This window comes from Strix aluco, chromosome 9 (assembly GCF_031877795.1).
Source record: "Strix aluco isolate bStrAlu1 chromosome 9, bStrAlu1.hap1, whole genome shotgun sequence".
Classification (NCBI taxonomy): Eukaryota; Metazoa; Chordata; class Aves; order Strigiformes; family Strigidae; genus Strix; species Strix aluco.
The window spans coordinates 25,635,841-25,649,706 of record NC_133939.1 but is presented as its reverse complement, the minus strand read 5'-3'; the positions used below and the strand labels follow the sequence as shown (position 1 = coordinate 25,649,706).

At 45.8% G+C, this 13,866-nt stretch overlaps 1 protein-coding gene across 4 annotated transcripts in view; it reads right to left on the bottom strand.

Moving 5' to 3' along the window:
• PLD1 (phospholipase D1) overlaps window positions 1–13,866 on the bottom strand; it is a 68,562-nt gene that overhangs the window by 39,794 nt on the left and 14,902 nt on the right. For all 4 annotated transcript variants that reach the window (XM_074834265.1, XM_074834263.1, XM_074834266.1 and 1 more), the window contains exons 2-8: window positions 10,818–11,003; window positions 10,340–10,467; window positions 9,901–10,046; window positions 8,962–9,070; window positions 7,329–7,394; window positions 1,249–1,307; window positions 638–730 (exon numbers count right to left, since the gene is read on the bottom strand). In XM_074834265.1, coding sequence (XP_074690366.1) covers window positions 638–730; window positions 1,249–1,307; window positions 7,329–7,394; window positions 8,962–9,070; window positions 9,901–10,046; window positions 10,340–10,467; window positions 10,818–10,971 — 755 coding nt within the window. In that variant the 5' untranslated portion in view covers window positions 10,972–11,003. The remainder of the gene's footprint in view (window positions 1–637; window positions 731–1,248; window positions 1,308–7,328; window positions 7,395–8,961; window positions 9,071–9,900; window positions 10,047–10,339; window positions 10,468–10,817; window positions 11,004–13,866) is intronic.

Here is a 13,866-nt window from a genome sequence, read left to right as displayed (position 1 = left end):
GGGACATGGGAACAGGGTGGCCTGTGAAAACTCCCATGAAAACATCAAGATTCAAGTACCTGCAGCAATAAGGAAGAGGCAATGTATTTAATTCCAAGGTTAATTGCACCAAACAGAGCTCCATACTGCTGCAGGTCATGTCTGATTTAATCCAGCTCCAAACCAGTCCAGATAGTGATTCAATTATTTTATTTTCTTTTTGTAAACTGAGGAAGGGAAGCTCAGAAAGCCAGGCTGAAATCTGGCCAGGGCAGTGTCACCAGCCACATCCCCTCCTGAAGATACGGAGCCCCTGGGTGCTCCCACAGCAGGGAAAGTTGGGCACAGACCGGTGGATTATTGCCATTTCTGCCAGCCTGGGGCTGTAGGAAATCCCAGTTTTCCTCTGGAGCAACACATCCCTTCTATGAACTCCAAAGCTGAAGAAAAAAACCCACCATCCTCCACACAGGAGAGTGAGAGGGGAATAGCCTACAGACCTTTTTGATCTGAAAAAAGCTGTGGCTTTTGTAAAAAGCAAGAATCTCCCATGCAGATTTTTGGGAAAAGAAGAAAAAAAAAAAAAGACAAATGAGGATTTTTGTTTGCGTGCCCGAGGAGCACATAGCATCGCCCCCTTCGCCTGTCCCAGCAGTACCTTTTGGACCATCGGTAGCACATCCTTCCTTGGCCGCAGCAATTCAGGCCAGGTATGCGGTGGCCCCCCGAGCGCTTCATGATGAACCCTTCTCTGCAAGGACAGAAACACGGTCAGGATGGGTGGCGTGGCTCGCCTGGAGGTGCAGGGGGGCTCTCAGGTGGAGGATGCTTGGTGAAACCCCCATGCCCCGTGCTGAGGGACGGCTCCTGCCACCTCCTGCCATCCCTAAACAGCCTCTACACCATGCCCTGAAATCTAGAAAAAGGGTAAAAATAACTGCCCAGAAGGAAATCATGCAGATTTAAGAAATGCAGGGCCCTGTTTTATAGCACAAGCAGAACAAGCGGGTCTACATGCTGCAGGGAGGGAAGGGGAGAAACCCTGCAAGCCAGCCTGTAAGCTGCAACCCACGTCTTGCAAAGCAGCCTGCTCTCAAAACTATTTCCCAAAGTTGTAGCAATTCTGTCTGAACATGCATAATTTTTTCTATCTGGATGGCAAAATATTCCCCAGTAAATTATTGGTAAGAAAGGAAAGCTATTAATTTGAACAGTATTTATTTATAAAGCCATGCTCTTGGTGAATCATAACTCAAAGACACAACTCACATGCCCTTTGGCCCCAGATCGTGGATGAATGACAGCTGGCTTACTCCAATGAACTCCATCTGGGGAAAGAGAAGAAGATTCCCCCATCTTTCATACTCTGAAATCCACAAAATACTTTGCTTCATCGAAGCGACTTGTCACAGACAGAACCTACAGCAGAGCCTGAGCAGAAGTTACCCACCATCAGTTAAGCATCTTCAAGAAGACCAAGAAAAGTAGTTTGTGTTTTTTGTTTGCTTGTTTATTTTAAATTTGCTTTGGAGAACACATTTCAGGCAGCCAGGACAATCAAGATTAAGTGTATCATAGAGGCCCACTAGTATCCTCCCTCCTGGATCACTGGCTGAAACGAGGACTCAAGTTTGACACTGTTTGGGGGTCTGTATGAACTTGGCTGGCTGCCTGAATCCTCTCCTTCCTCCAGTGACCCTCACAGAAAGGCTGGAAAGGGAATGAGCACATGGACTGGGAGCACCCTATTCCCTTTGCAACCCCTATTCCATGGACACACACTACGTGGGGCTTCAGCCCCTCAACCCACGAGCATCCTCCACGACCATCACAGCAGGTCGCTCCCACTCAGCGCTGTACACATGCACTGCCCCGTCTGGCCCCAGGAGCTGAAAACCCACCCGAAAGCCACAGCAGGGCAGGAGGAGAGCATGTTCAAGTACACTCTCCATGACTTCTGATGGTCTGCACAGAGCTCCACAGCAGGAACAGCCTGGGGAACCCATGTGCCATACTACCAGGTCTACCAGCAAATCCCACATTCAAGCAACCTGTCTCCTTTTGCTTCAGCAGAGATTGCAGAGAAACTTAATGACAACTAAAGCTGGTGAAAAAGCACAGAATGATTACATTCACCTCTAAAAATAGGACACCAGGCACTTTTGACCAAGCAGGTTTTTCTTGGCACAGCAGGACATTCCTGACAGTCGGCTGGTTGTTAGCCCTGGGCCCCTTTAGCAGGGAGAAACGTCTGCCCTGGGCGTCCTGCGCAAGACAGGGCTTGGGCAGGAGCAGCCCTGCAAAGGAGCTGCCTTGCATGGCAGAGGCTTGTCTGCACCCAGGCACTTCTGATTTATTATGGCATAAAATTGTCCAAGTGCAGAAAGGTGCTCAGGGCAGGGCGACAGCAGGAGTTGCTCTCCGCTTTAGTCAGGCAGCAAGCTGGAGGGAACCCTCTAACCACGTGTTTTGGCAACTAAGCCTGCTGGGACAGAAGCCCAGGACTCAACCCACGCTCCTGACCGCAGTCAGGACATGAGACAGCCTTGAGGCCAGCCTCAGGCCATGGCCACACATGCCCCACAGCAGCTCAGGTGCCAGCCCCCAAGGAAGGGCTCTCCTCCACCTGCTCTTTGGCAAACGAACCTCAGAGCCCTCATTGTCAAAATCTGATTTTGCATAGGAATTACCCATCAGTAAATCTGGGGCAAAAGTCTAGTTTGCACTTATGGCGAGACCAGCTTAGGCTCCCTTCCCAACACCATCATTTTTGCCCCACAGAAGGGGCAGTAGGACAGAAGATCCTTCCTTCTCCTCCCGCTCTGCTGCTCCTGGGACCTTCCCAAACTTCCCACATCAATAAGGCCACAGAGAAGAACAAAAGACCTGTTGTTCTCCTCCAAATAGCTCAAGGACATAAAGTAACCTCTATTCAGTAGAGGCAATTTTAATGCCCTAATTTTTGGGTGATTTCAGCCTGTTTTCAGAAAGTTACTCCATGCTTTTACTAACAATCTTGCTATCACCGCTCTCACTACACGTTCTGAAAAAGCACCAGGTGTGACCTACGAACATTTCAGCTGTTTCTGCAGTGACACTCTGAGAGGGATGGGGAGCATCTGAAAACCCAGCCTATCCTACAAGTTCTTATCAGAGGTCCCAAGTGAGCTTTCAGGCCACTTCTTCGCCCTGGATCCCGTTTTCATTTCTTCAGAAAATGGCTGGCATTCCCCATCAGACAAAGCAGAAACCCAGACATCTCTTTCTCAGTGGGCACAAAAAAAACCAAACCCCAGCACATGAAATGTCAGAACCCTTTGAAAACACTGGCTGCAACCAGAATGCTGGCAGCGATTTCAGGAGCACTGCCTGCACAGAAATAAACGCTCTCAAAGCAGGAAAAAGAAAAATCAAGAGGAAAAACTACTTGCAGAAATAGAACTACTACTGCATAAAAAAAAAAAAAAATCAAAGAAAGATTGTCTGGCAGCGCAGCAACCTGCTCTTCAGCCAAGGAGTCTTTGAAATGGCAATGACAGTGACAGGAGCCCATCCAACACGTTAATCAAGCAGCACCAATTAGAAGCATTGGTTTGTAAAAAAAAACATAAATAAATTCCACCAATTAAAAGGAAAATTTCTCAGTGCAGTGGAAAATATCTGATTGAATGATTTATTATTATTGCTGCATTAGCTATTTTTACTGTTACAGTGCCTTTCATCCGAGGTGCTTGTCATTCACAGAAAAACCGAGAGGGAAGCGCAGAGCAGTGAGGCACTTTCATCTCCTTCACAACTGAATTCCTGCACTGCCCAGCTGCCTCCCCGGGGAGTCAGAATCCCGCTCTGGTTTCAGAGCCATCCGTGGCAGAATATTTTAAGTATGAGATATAGGCCTAGAGAATGCAGTTTCAATGACATTGTTGTAGCAATAGAAAGAAAAAAAGAAAAAAAACACACACCAGATGGGAATGATCAGCTGCAGAAAGACAAGATCTGAAAGGTGAAGAACCAGCTGCAAGGTGCACGAGCCATGGTTTTAAACCATCCCGTTCTGCCAGCAATGTCAAGCATGCGTGATTTATGTAAGCAAAAATTTCAGAGCATCCGCATTTCAGAAAGAATTCAGCAGCTCCACACTCTGTTTTCATTTTGACCTTTGTTTTCAGTTTAGTGGGTTAAAAAACCCATAGAGTTGATTAGCAGCTGTGGCTAGCAATAAAATAAAATTACACTGTTCTTCAGAATAATGTTATTCAGCAAAAGGTGCCAGCTATTTTTGACAAAAAAAAAAAATGGCTTATACTAAACCCAAATCAAAAAAAATTATTAAATGTGCTAAAGTTCAAGTGCAATAACTAAAAATACCAAAGGGTTGGGTGGGGACTTTTGCAATGGTCTGCAGATCCAAGTGCTGTATCAGAGGCAAACAGCAGCCACTCTCTCATATCTGAGTTGGTTTCACATTGTACTGCTTGCACTTAGGATGAGGTTTTTGGACTCACTTACTAATCATGCAAAATGTTAGACACATGCACTCTGGTTCAATCAAACCTTATTTTTCTACTTTGCTTAGGCATCTTTCAACTATTGTAGCTCATACAAGAAAATGATGCAGACGTCCAATTTTATATGGAATACAGTCAAGCCCATGGGCCCCGTTTCCTAATTTTTTGGGGCTATATTCCTCAAATTTCTATTTTGCAGAAAATACGGTGGACAATTAACACACTGAGATTCCCACAACATTCATTTTAATGGTAATTGTCTTGAAGCACATCAGCTCAGAAGTACTACAAAAAGGACTAGAAGACATCAGATTTAATCATAAGTCACATAGCCATAAAGAAAAAAAATAAAATAATGAAAGGCTATGGGGTCTGATCACAAAATACAATGCATCTATGAATCTATTGGTGAACTCCACACAAAACACACTGTTAAAATGAATGCTGAGAAATTAAGGGAAATGTGAGAAGTCTGTCAATTCTATCAGAGGTAGCCAGTCAAAGCAAGGGACACTTGGTACATCTCTAAATGATGATGTTTCAGTGTGTTCTATTTCCACAGCCTGCAGGAGTGTCACCGAGAACAGCTAGAGGATGTACAACCTCTACCATGTCATGTGGTTACCATGGACCTGGTCTTTAACCCGCCAGGGACTTCAGATCTACAAAACCACCACAAGCTCAACTTGCAGACACGACTCCCCCAGGGCATGGCATGTCCTCGGGACAGTGTATAAAGTGGTGATCCTCTCACTGACAGATAATAAATTAACCACAAATGCAAAATAAAAGAAGAGCAAATTAATTAAATTGTGCAGGTCAGGTGTAACAACATCTCCAAGGAGATGCAATTGACCCAAGCAGGCTCTTCACAAGGACCGAGGGTTACACAATCAGGCAGGTCACAGCTTGCCATTGCAACTCCAGCTCTGACTTCACAAAGAACTTAGGATTTTAAAAAACACATCAAATCCATGTACCGAGGAGAGGAATACACAGGAGTCAAAATGTGCTCCAAGATTAAGAGTTACAGCATTTGTCAGTGTCCAGGCAAAAGATGTTTCAACCACAGGAAGAGCAAAGCACTCATTTTGTTCTAAGGAACATGCCAGAAATTTTCACTTTAGTCTGAGAATGGTGGGGGTTGTTTTAGTGGGTTTTTTTTAAAGGAAACATTTTTCTCCTGTGCTTTCTTCCAGCATCGCCTGCAGGACCCGCAGCACTTAGCAGCACTGCCACCATTAGCAGAAAAGTCCTCACTGAACTCTTTGCTGCAGCCAAATCCAGTGAAAGCCAACAATAAACTGAGAATTTATGTGCAAAGTGACATCTGGCTCCAGGGGCCAGGGACAGAAGGGTGATTCAACACAGAAGGAGGGGAGCACCCCACAGCTGCCCAGGCAAGGCAGGACTGCTTGTCTCCTTCCCCAGCCCCCACCATGGCAGCCCGCCTCAAGCCACAGCCTGGTCAAAAGATCACTTACGTTCTTACACGAGCAGAAATTCTCCAAAATATTTGAAAAAAAGCAACACCTGCCTAAGAGTGACAAGATGGATCCACAATGTAAAATAACTCTCCCCCGCTTTGCATATGCTACTGATCAAAATTGCCAAGTTATCCCAATCTTGCCTTTAGAACAAAAGATGACTATTTTCCACGTGCAGACTAACAACAGCTTGTGACTGTGTTGGACTTAAACTCCACAGCCTGCCCCCAAAAGAAGCACTCGAAGGAACACAGTTCCCTCAGCCTGAGTCTGAAGGTTTCTCACAACCCAAAGCACGATGGCCAACACTGCATGAGCACTTTGCCCCACATATCAAGTGGTGCTCAACACACTGAGCTCTGCAACAAGAGCACACACAGTTTTCAAGCACGACATCCAGCTACAAGCTGCCCAACACCTCTACACAACTGAAATATTGCGAAAGGGCAGAACACCTACCAAACAACAAAAGTTGCACGAGAAGAACTGGCTGCGGCAGATACCCTAAGTTCAGTCTACATTTCTGGCCTGTTTGAAAACCAAGTGTTTCCAGCTATCACCCCTTGCTCAGAAATGTCACTAAGCTCTGCAGCTACTCAATGCATGCATCAGGTCTTGCTGATAATACAAAAGAGAGTACACGTTCCTTATGCAGTCAAGAAAAGCGGAAATAAATTACCATCCCAGGCTGACGTTACATCTGCGGCTGACGATGAAGGACTACTGAAGAAACATTCGAGGGTGGCTTTCAAAGGAAATATTTTTGCTTAAAATAGGCCTGAAGTTGGATTTGACATCTCTCCTCATTTCAAAGAGGCCATTGACTTGGGGAAACAAGCCAGTTATCACCCCCCTTTGGAAGCAACAAAATAGCTGCAGAGGTGAATGGGTATCACTCATACAAACTCAGTGTCACTGATGTCCAGTGAAACTGCACAGAACAGGAACCTGAGACAAATCTGCACCCAGCACCACACACAAACCCCAAACTGAAGGAGCAACGACAAACATGGTTTGGACTCCAGTCGTTTAAGTATTTAAAAATTTAACTTATCTTAAACACTCTCCAGAATTAAACAGAAACCCACTACATCATACATGTACAATCAGCTTTCTGGATTTTACTATTCTGAGGAGGCTATCAATGTGTTATAAAGCAACCTCCAAGACTGATCCGTTCACTCTCTTCCTTTGGTTTTAGTCATATTACATCAGTGTTGGAGAAATCAGCTAAGCCAAAATGCTCGCAAAATGGATGTAAAATGTTTCTTATGTAAGCTGCATGTCTTCTTCCAATGCATTCAACATTTGTTGGATATTCTTTAGGCATTTAAGGAAACTAATCTCTACTTACTGTTCCATGGTAGTTCCTGTACATCGGCATTTTCAGGATCTTTGTCAAATAGTCTTCCAGCTGTTTCTACAATTAAAACATTGAAACTTTAGATAAGATGCAGGAATTTTAAAGAAAAAAACCAAAATCCAACTGTCTGGCATTAAGAAGAAATTAAGAAATCAGACACACTTTTCAGCTTGAATGGATAAATAAATACGTTATTATGTGCTCATGGAAGATTACAGCTCAGCAGCATACACCATTCGATCACAGGTTGTTTACTGTTCACAGATTCATGTTTGTACCTTCCACCAGAAGACCTGTTCCTTGGCACTGTCACTTTAGAGATCAACTTTCTTGACTGAGCCCAAGTTTCACAACAATTTTAAATACAAAACCAGTCCCCGCTGTTTCTGACCCACCCAAATTAGCCTTGTGAGAAAACACAGCCTCAGACACAGCCTATTTAACCAATACATCAGGTTCAAGGGGTGAGGAGCATAATGACCACGCTGCCCTGTCCCAAAGCCACAGAGAGGTCAGTGGCCAAGCCACCAATTGCTGGAGAGCCTGTCCTCCCCAGGCAGGAGAGGAGAAGAAAAGAAACCATTACAGGAGAAATAATCTCTTCCCATCCTCATGGTAACTGGGCAAAGAAAAGATTAAGCTGTTTGGGCATGGGAAAATGTGCAGAGTACTACAGGACACAAAACAAACAAATGTCATCAGGACCTTCTTCCTTCTCAGCATTAGCATCACAGCACTGAGCTACCCAGCTGGGCAGTGGGGGTATAGATCCCCATGGTGAAAGCTGTGGGAATGCCACAAGGAAACCAAGGGGGGAAAAAAAAAAAAAAGGATCTAGAAAACATTTGTCTTCCTCCTTTAAGCAACATCTCTCTCCTGAAACTTCCCACACAGCAGCAAAGCCATGCACAGCAGGGAGGGTTATCTGCACTGCACAGCCACGAGACGCAACCTTTTGGGATGTGAGGCTTCAGTGGCAGAAAGCCCAGGCAGGGAGTGAACAGCAGAAAGACAATGATAAGCACAGGGTGAACAAACATGGGTTTTTACAGACTCCATTTTTTTTTTTTCTCTCCAAACAGCAAAGCTGCGATGAAGAGGTAGGAAGACATCCACCCTCTTCATAGAAGGGCCCATCTGTTAACATCTGATGAAGTTACACACAACACGTGTGCCTCGGCTAAAATTACCCACTCCAGCATCAAGAGCCTGACTGTCATCTCCTCTTTCAGAGGCAGACAGGACTGAGTTCTCTCAGATTTTGATGGCCATGGGGCTGCCTCCATCATGCAACTTGACTCTGTGAACTGCCTCTTCTATCTTTAAATTGGAGCAGGTGGGAGGAGGGGAACCACCACTCTCAGCATTGTGGTTTTCCTCAACTGCAGAGGAAAACTTCACCCATATGAACCCCGGGAGCTGCATCCTCCTCTTTGCACGGAGGAGAATTTGGCTTAAAGCTAGACTTGTCAATGCCTAAGTTTGTCAAGCGGAAGACTTTAATGGTAATAAAACAAGGACTTTGACAGTGTGTGGCTTTGCAAGCAAACTCCCTGGCACCCCTGCACTCAGAAGCCCCCCCAGAGCATCCCTCCAGCTCCCACACACCAAGCCAGGCACTTACCCTCCGGCTGGAGAAGTGCTCTTCCCGCACCGTGCTCTCCGCCGTGTGCGGCAGACTCGGCATCTGCCTGGGTTCTCCCCTTTTGATGGATTGTCTTCTCACCGTGTGACTGGAAGGAAAAACAAACCCCGACCTCAAGTCAAAGTGCTGCAAGTGTGTGCGTGCCTTGATACGTAACCCTTCTGCCATGCTTTTATTTTTCCTATCCAAGCTCTTAAAAACTGAGATGGGTGGGCAGGAAAGCAAAAACAGGCAAGCGTGGATACATTTAAGAGCCAGTGTGCTCCAACAGGCTCACAAACAAAAATACAACACAGAAATATCAGAGTTAGAGTTTTGAGGGTCCCCTTTTGCCCTTATAAGCAAAGGTGGCCTAAACCCTATTTTTAGGGCATTATGTTCCCCCATCTCCTAACCCCTCATAATTTCACCTTTCCTAATATGGTCTCCCCACATTCCTCCACATCAGAAGGCTCTTGCTGACCTACACCACTTCTCTTCCCCCTTGTGCTCCCAGCCACCCTGAGTACCAAGGCCAGCCTGGGCAGGGCTGACCACCCATGACAGGGACCTCCGTACCTCCCACATCCAGCCCATGCCAACAGAAAGCCACAGCACGCCAACAATTCCCATTAACATCAGCATAACCCTTCCACCAGTTCAAGGCAATTTCAGCTCAAAAGCTGATGACCTGGGACCCAACATGCTTTCTGTGTCAGCAGAGAGATGCTTGCACCACTTAATTATAGCTGCTAAATATGTAGAGATTAAATATTTTTATTATAGCTGCTAAATATTTGTAGAGGCTAAATTCTTCCACCTTCTCCTCCTTACAGCAAAGTAAACAGGATCGATGAAGCCCAACCGATATGCTGTTAAAAGAGAAAAGATGATCACAACTTCCCAAATCCCACCACATCCGTAGGGCTGCACACTCACCTCCTGGTAGGGATAGGGATGCGCACGAAGGCTTTGTACCTCAGCAGCTCCCTGTGAAACTCCTGGAAGTGCTTGAACTTCCTTTTCACCTGCCAGGTGAACTCTCCATGGGTCAGCTCGATGGTGTAAACGTTGGGGCTTGGTACCTGAAGAGGAGAACACCACCACAAGGGATGCAGCTTTGAAATAAGTCATTTCTGTGCAGCTGCTCATCTAAAGAGCCCTCATTCAATTTTATTTAAGGATCGTTCTGTCTCACAATTTCTTGTTCTGCTTTATTAGGTTTTATAAACCGACAGGTAACCTCCTCTCAGCTGTTTTCTGAGACACAGGCATTCCTGCTTCCTCAGTCCATCAACAAGCATGCACAAAATTAACGCACAAACAGCTTTTTAATACAGTTCTACGGAAATTAAATGAAATTTCTGGAAGTTCTGACCTTCTTTGTGGAAGTAAAGCGTTCAACTTCCAACACACGCACTCGAACAGGACATCCCGTGAGGTACGTCTGCGTGCCCGGCTCTTTGAACCCATGGGTGTGATAAATGGCAGAGAAGGGAATGCACACTGGAAAGACCACAAACCCTGTTAGTTCAACAGCCTTGTAATGATGGGGATTTCGTGTTGGCATGAAAGCCAGCAGACAGCTGCAATACTATAACATGGGAACATTCACACAGCAGCATTAATTCCACTAAAATATATCAGGTTTTATTTAAGAGAGCTTAAAGACAAGCTTTCACAGAAGGGACTTGACTTGAAGAACTCAAGTGCTAAGAGTAACACCTCCTGGTCCTAAAACAGGGTCAGTGGCCGGGCTTGGTAAAACCACTGAGGTTGTACCATCTCTGTCAACAAATTATCGGTTATTAAATCCAGGCAGGACATGGGGTGAGAACATAAAGGCATCAACTCACCGGTGCCTTTTGGGTCATTTAGCACCTCCGAGTCAACCTCCTCCCCCTCAAAGTGGAGCTCCCTGGTGTCCAGGCTCTCGATGATGTTACTCATGTCTGCAGCGATCTTCTTCAGCGTCGATGTAGCTGCATGGCTTTCGGCTTTCAGTGACATCTCAGGGACCTGCACACCTGAGCCACGGGGGGCTGGGGAGGAGGAAGGAGCAGGACTGTCATCACCCCCTCTGCAACACCTTAGCACAGCAGGGCCAAGGGAAAACCCTGGCAGCGTGTGGCCCTATAGTCCCACCAGCCCCTTACCCAAATTCATCCCAACTCTCCCCATCCTACATGGCCAATACAAAATGCCCAGCCCTGCAGCTACAGAAAACCACTGCCCAAAGCAGGTGGAGCAGTAAAAAAACCACAGGTAGCTTCAGGCTACAAGAAAAAATTCCCCCTAATGCCAGCAACCACAGGACTCATACACTCCAGCTGTACTTTAAAATGGAAAATACATAATATTTCACTTTCCAGCTACAAAAACCTGCAGGGGATTGGTTGTGGCTTACGAGTACCTTCACATATTGATTTCAAAGGGAAAGCAAGGAAGCTTCTGCATCAACCCGCCTGATCATCTCAGCTAGCTCTGTAACAATGACAATGCACCAGAAAAAGCACAAATCGTATTAATACCTGACCAAATCCTAAACTTAATTCACACGACGCTGTGTTTCCCAGGTTAGGCTGCACAGAGAAAAAAGCTCCCTCAGAAAATCAGTAGGCATTTTTGTTAAGTGTTCTTCCTTTGACTGAACTAGTGATATAAACATTAAGATTTCCTTTACTTCTATGCACCTTACACAGTTTCCCATGGTATCTGTGTGTCTTGTGCTCTCCCACAGCTCCATCCCCTCACCAGGCTCCAAAGTCACAGCCGTGAGGGCTCCTGTCCAGGGAGCAGAGCAGGGTCAGAGGTACCACAGAAAGCCTGGGAGCAACACAGGTGGATGCTACAACTCATCCTCATCCCTCCAACAGCCCCCCAGAGAGCCTGCACCCCTTATACAGCTCAGCTGGCTGTAGGGGACCAGCCCACTGCCCCTTTGTGATGGGGACAGTGGGCAGCGGGAAGGCTGTTGCCTGCTCAGGGCAGTCAGGCAGTGGCACTTGGAGGTATTTGGGGACTGACAACTACAGCATTTCCCACTTTTATTCCCACTCACCAGACTACGAGCCAAAGTCAGGACAAAAACGTGGAAAGAAGAAAAAAAAATTAGGAAAAAAAGAAAAATCAAGATGTGAGGCATGTTCACTAAGATTGGCACAAGCTTTCAGTGCTTGTGAGTATTTGCAAAGCTGCTTCTTCCTCCAGGGTCTGCAACTTGCCATGGGGCTGCAGACCTGGCAGCCAAGCTACAGCTCCTGGGCATCTCCGTGATAAAAAGTCCCTTCAATCTTCGTTCTGCTCTACAATAAATGTCACAGCTTGACAGCTACACTGAAAAAATATGGACAGGACAAATTGGCAACATTTTACAGAAGCCAGTACAAGGATGTCCATTTATACTCATGGAAGCTCTTACACTGTGTGAAAGAATGACTTTTAAAAGAAGAGAAAAAAAGAAAAAAGTGCAGCATTTCTGATGTGAAATTCTGCAAAGAACACTGCAATTATTCTTGAGTGAGCTCCGTAGAAAGAGCTGGATATGCTGTAATTTGGAAATAATTTAACATTTTAATACTTCGTGTGTTCAGCTACTTTTGAAAGAAAAGTCTATATTATCATTTCCTCTTGAAATAAGTACATAATTTTATTACTACATAAGGCTGATATCATGCAAGCCCCAAAACATGTTAAAATCAGCTGCTTTCAGAAAAAAAGAAACATAAATCCGTTTGCACACAGACTTGAATCAAGAAAAACTGGGTCAATCTCTTCTACCAAAGTAAATGGAGAATCAACAGCTTCATCTCGGGAGTGAGGGCTCCGAGGGTCCTGGCGGCTCTGTCACCTTCCACCAGTGGCTGGGAACGCCACCGCAGCACTTCAGGCTTTAGGACCAGAGTAGGGCGCTCTGGGCTGGCATGTCCCTTCAAGAGATCTGCCTGAATAACTCAAACACAAACCCACACATGTATACCGCCGGGTACCTCATGGCCCTTCTGTCCAGGGAGGGCAAAAAAAGGAATTTGCCTTAGTCCTCACAGATGGAGATACACTGAGAAGTGGGATGATGAAGGCGCTGACATTACCCACCACCTTACCCAGCTGGCACACCCTCCCTGCAGCTGCAATTCAGCATTAGCACTGCCCCACGCCTCCCTCACTGTGCTCGAAGGAAAGACTGTTCTCACCATCAGAAACTTTACACTTTACCTATTACTAATATATGACAGGGGACTTTAATTACTCAGAGAGCACGAGGTACATTTTTGTTTTCTCCTAGCAGTGAAGTCATATCATCAGATATAGACTGGCTTCGGATGTTTGACTTTTCTCCCTAGAAAGCAGGCGTAGATAAATAGCATTCCCAGGTGGGAGGCCACGCTATCCGGCTTTCCTAAATAACCCCGGGGGGTGGTGGGGGGAGCCCAGAGCTGCCCCACACCAGGCAGCAGCACTTCCCTGCTCTGCACTGACACATACAATAAAATCCTATTTTATTCCCCCACTCAGCACTCCACGCAAAGAATTTTTTAGGCCATCTTTAGCTGGAAGTAAAGCAGCATCTTGCTCTGTATTTCTTCTGTCTGTATTCACATTGAGAAACAAAATGCAGTTCAGGTTGGTTTGTTTTTTTTTTTTTTTTCCCTCAGTCTGAAGAGATGCTCTTGCTTCGTGGAAACTTAACGCACTTTCCAAAATAAGAGGTTTGCATGGTCAAAGAGAACACAAGCCCAAACACATTTTGTACATGCCGTGCCGGCAATTACACTCGAAGGAAACCAGCAGATAAATACCACATCAACAAGGCTGGAGGAAGAACATGTGGACAGGAGCCAACACAGAAAGGATGTGCATCCTCCCTCCTCCTCCTCCCTGCCGTGCCAGGTACAGCTGGACTCC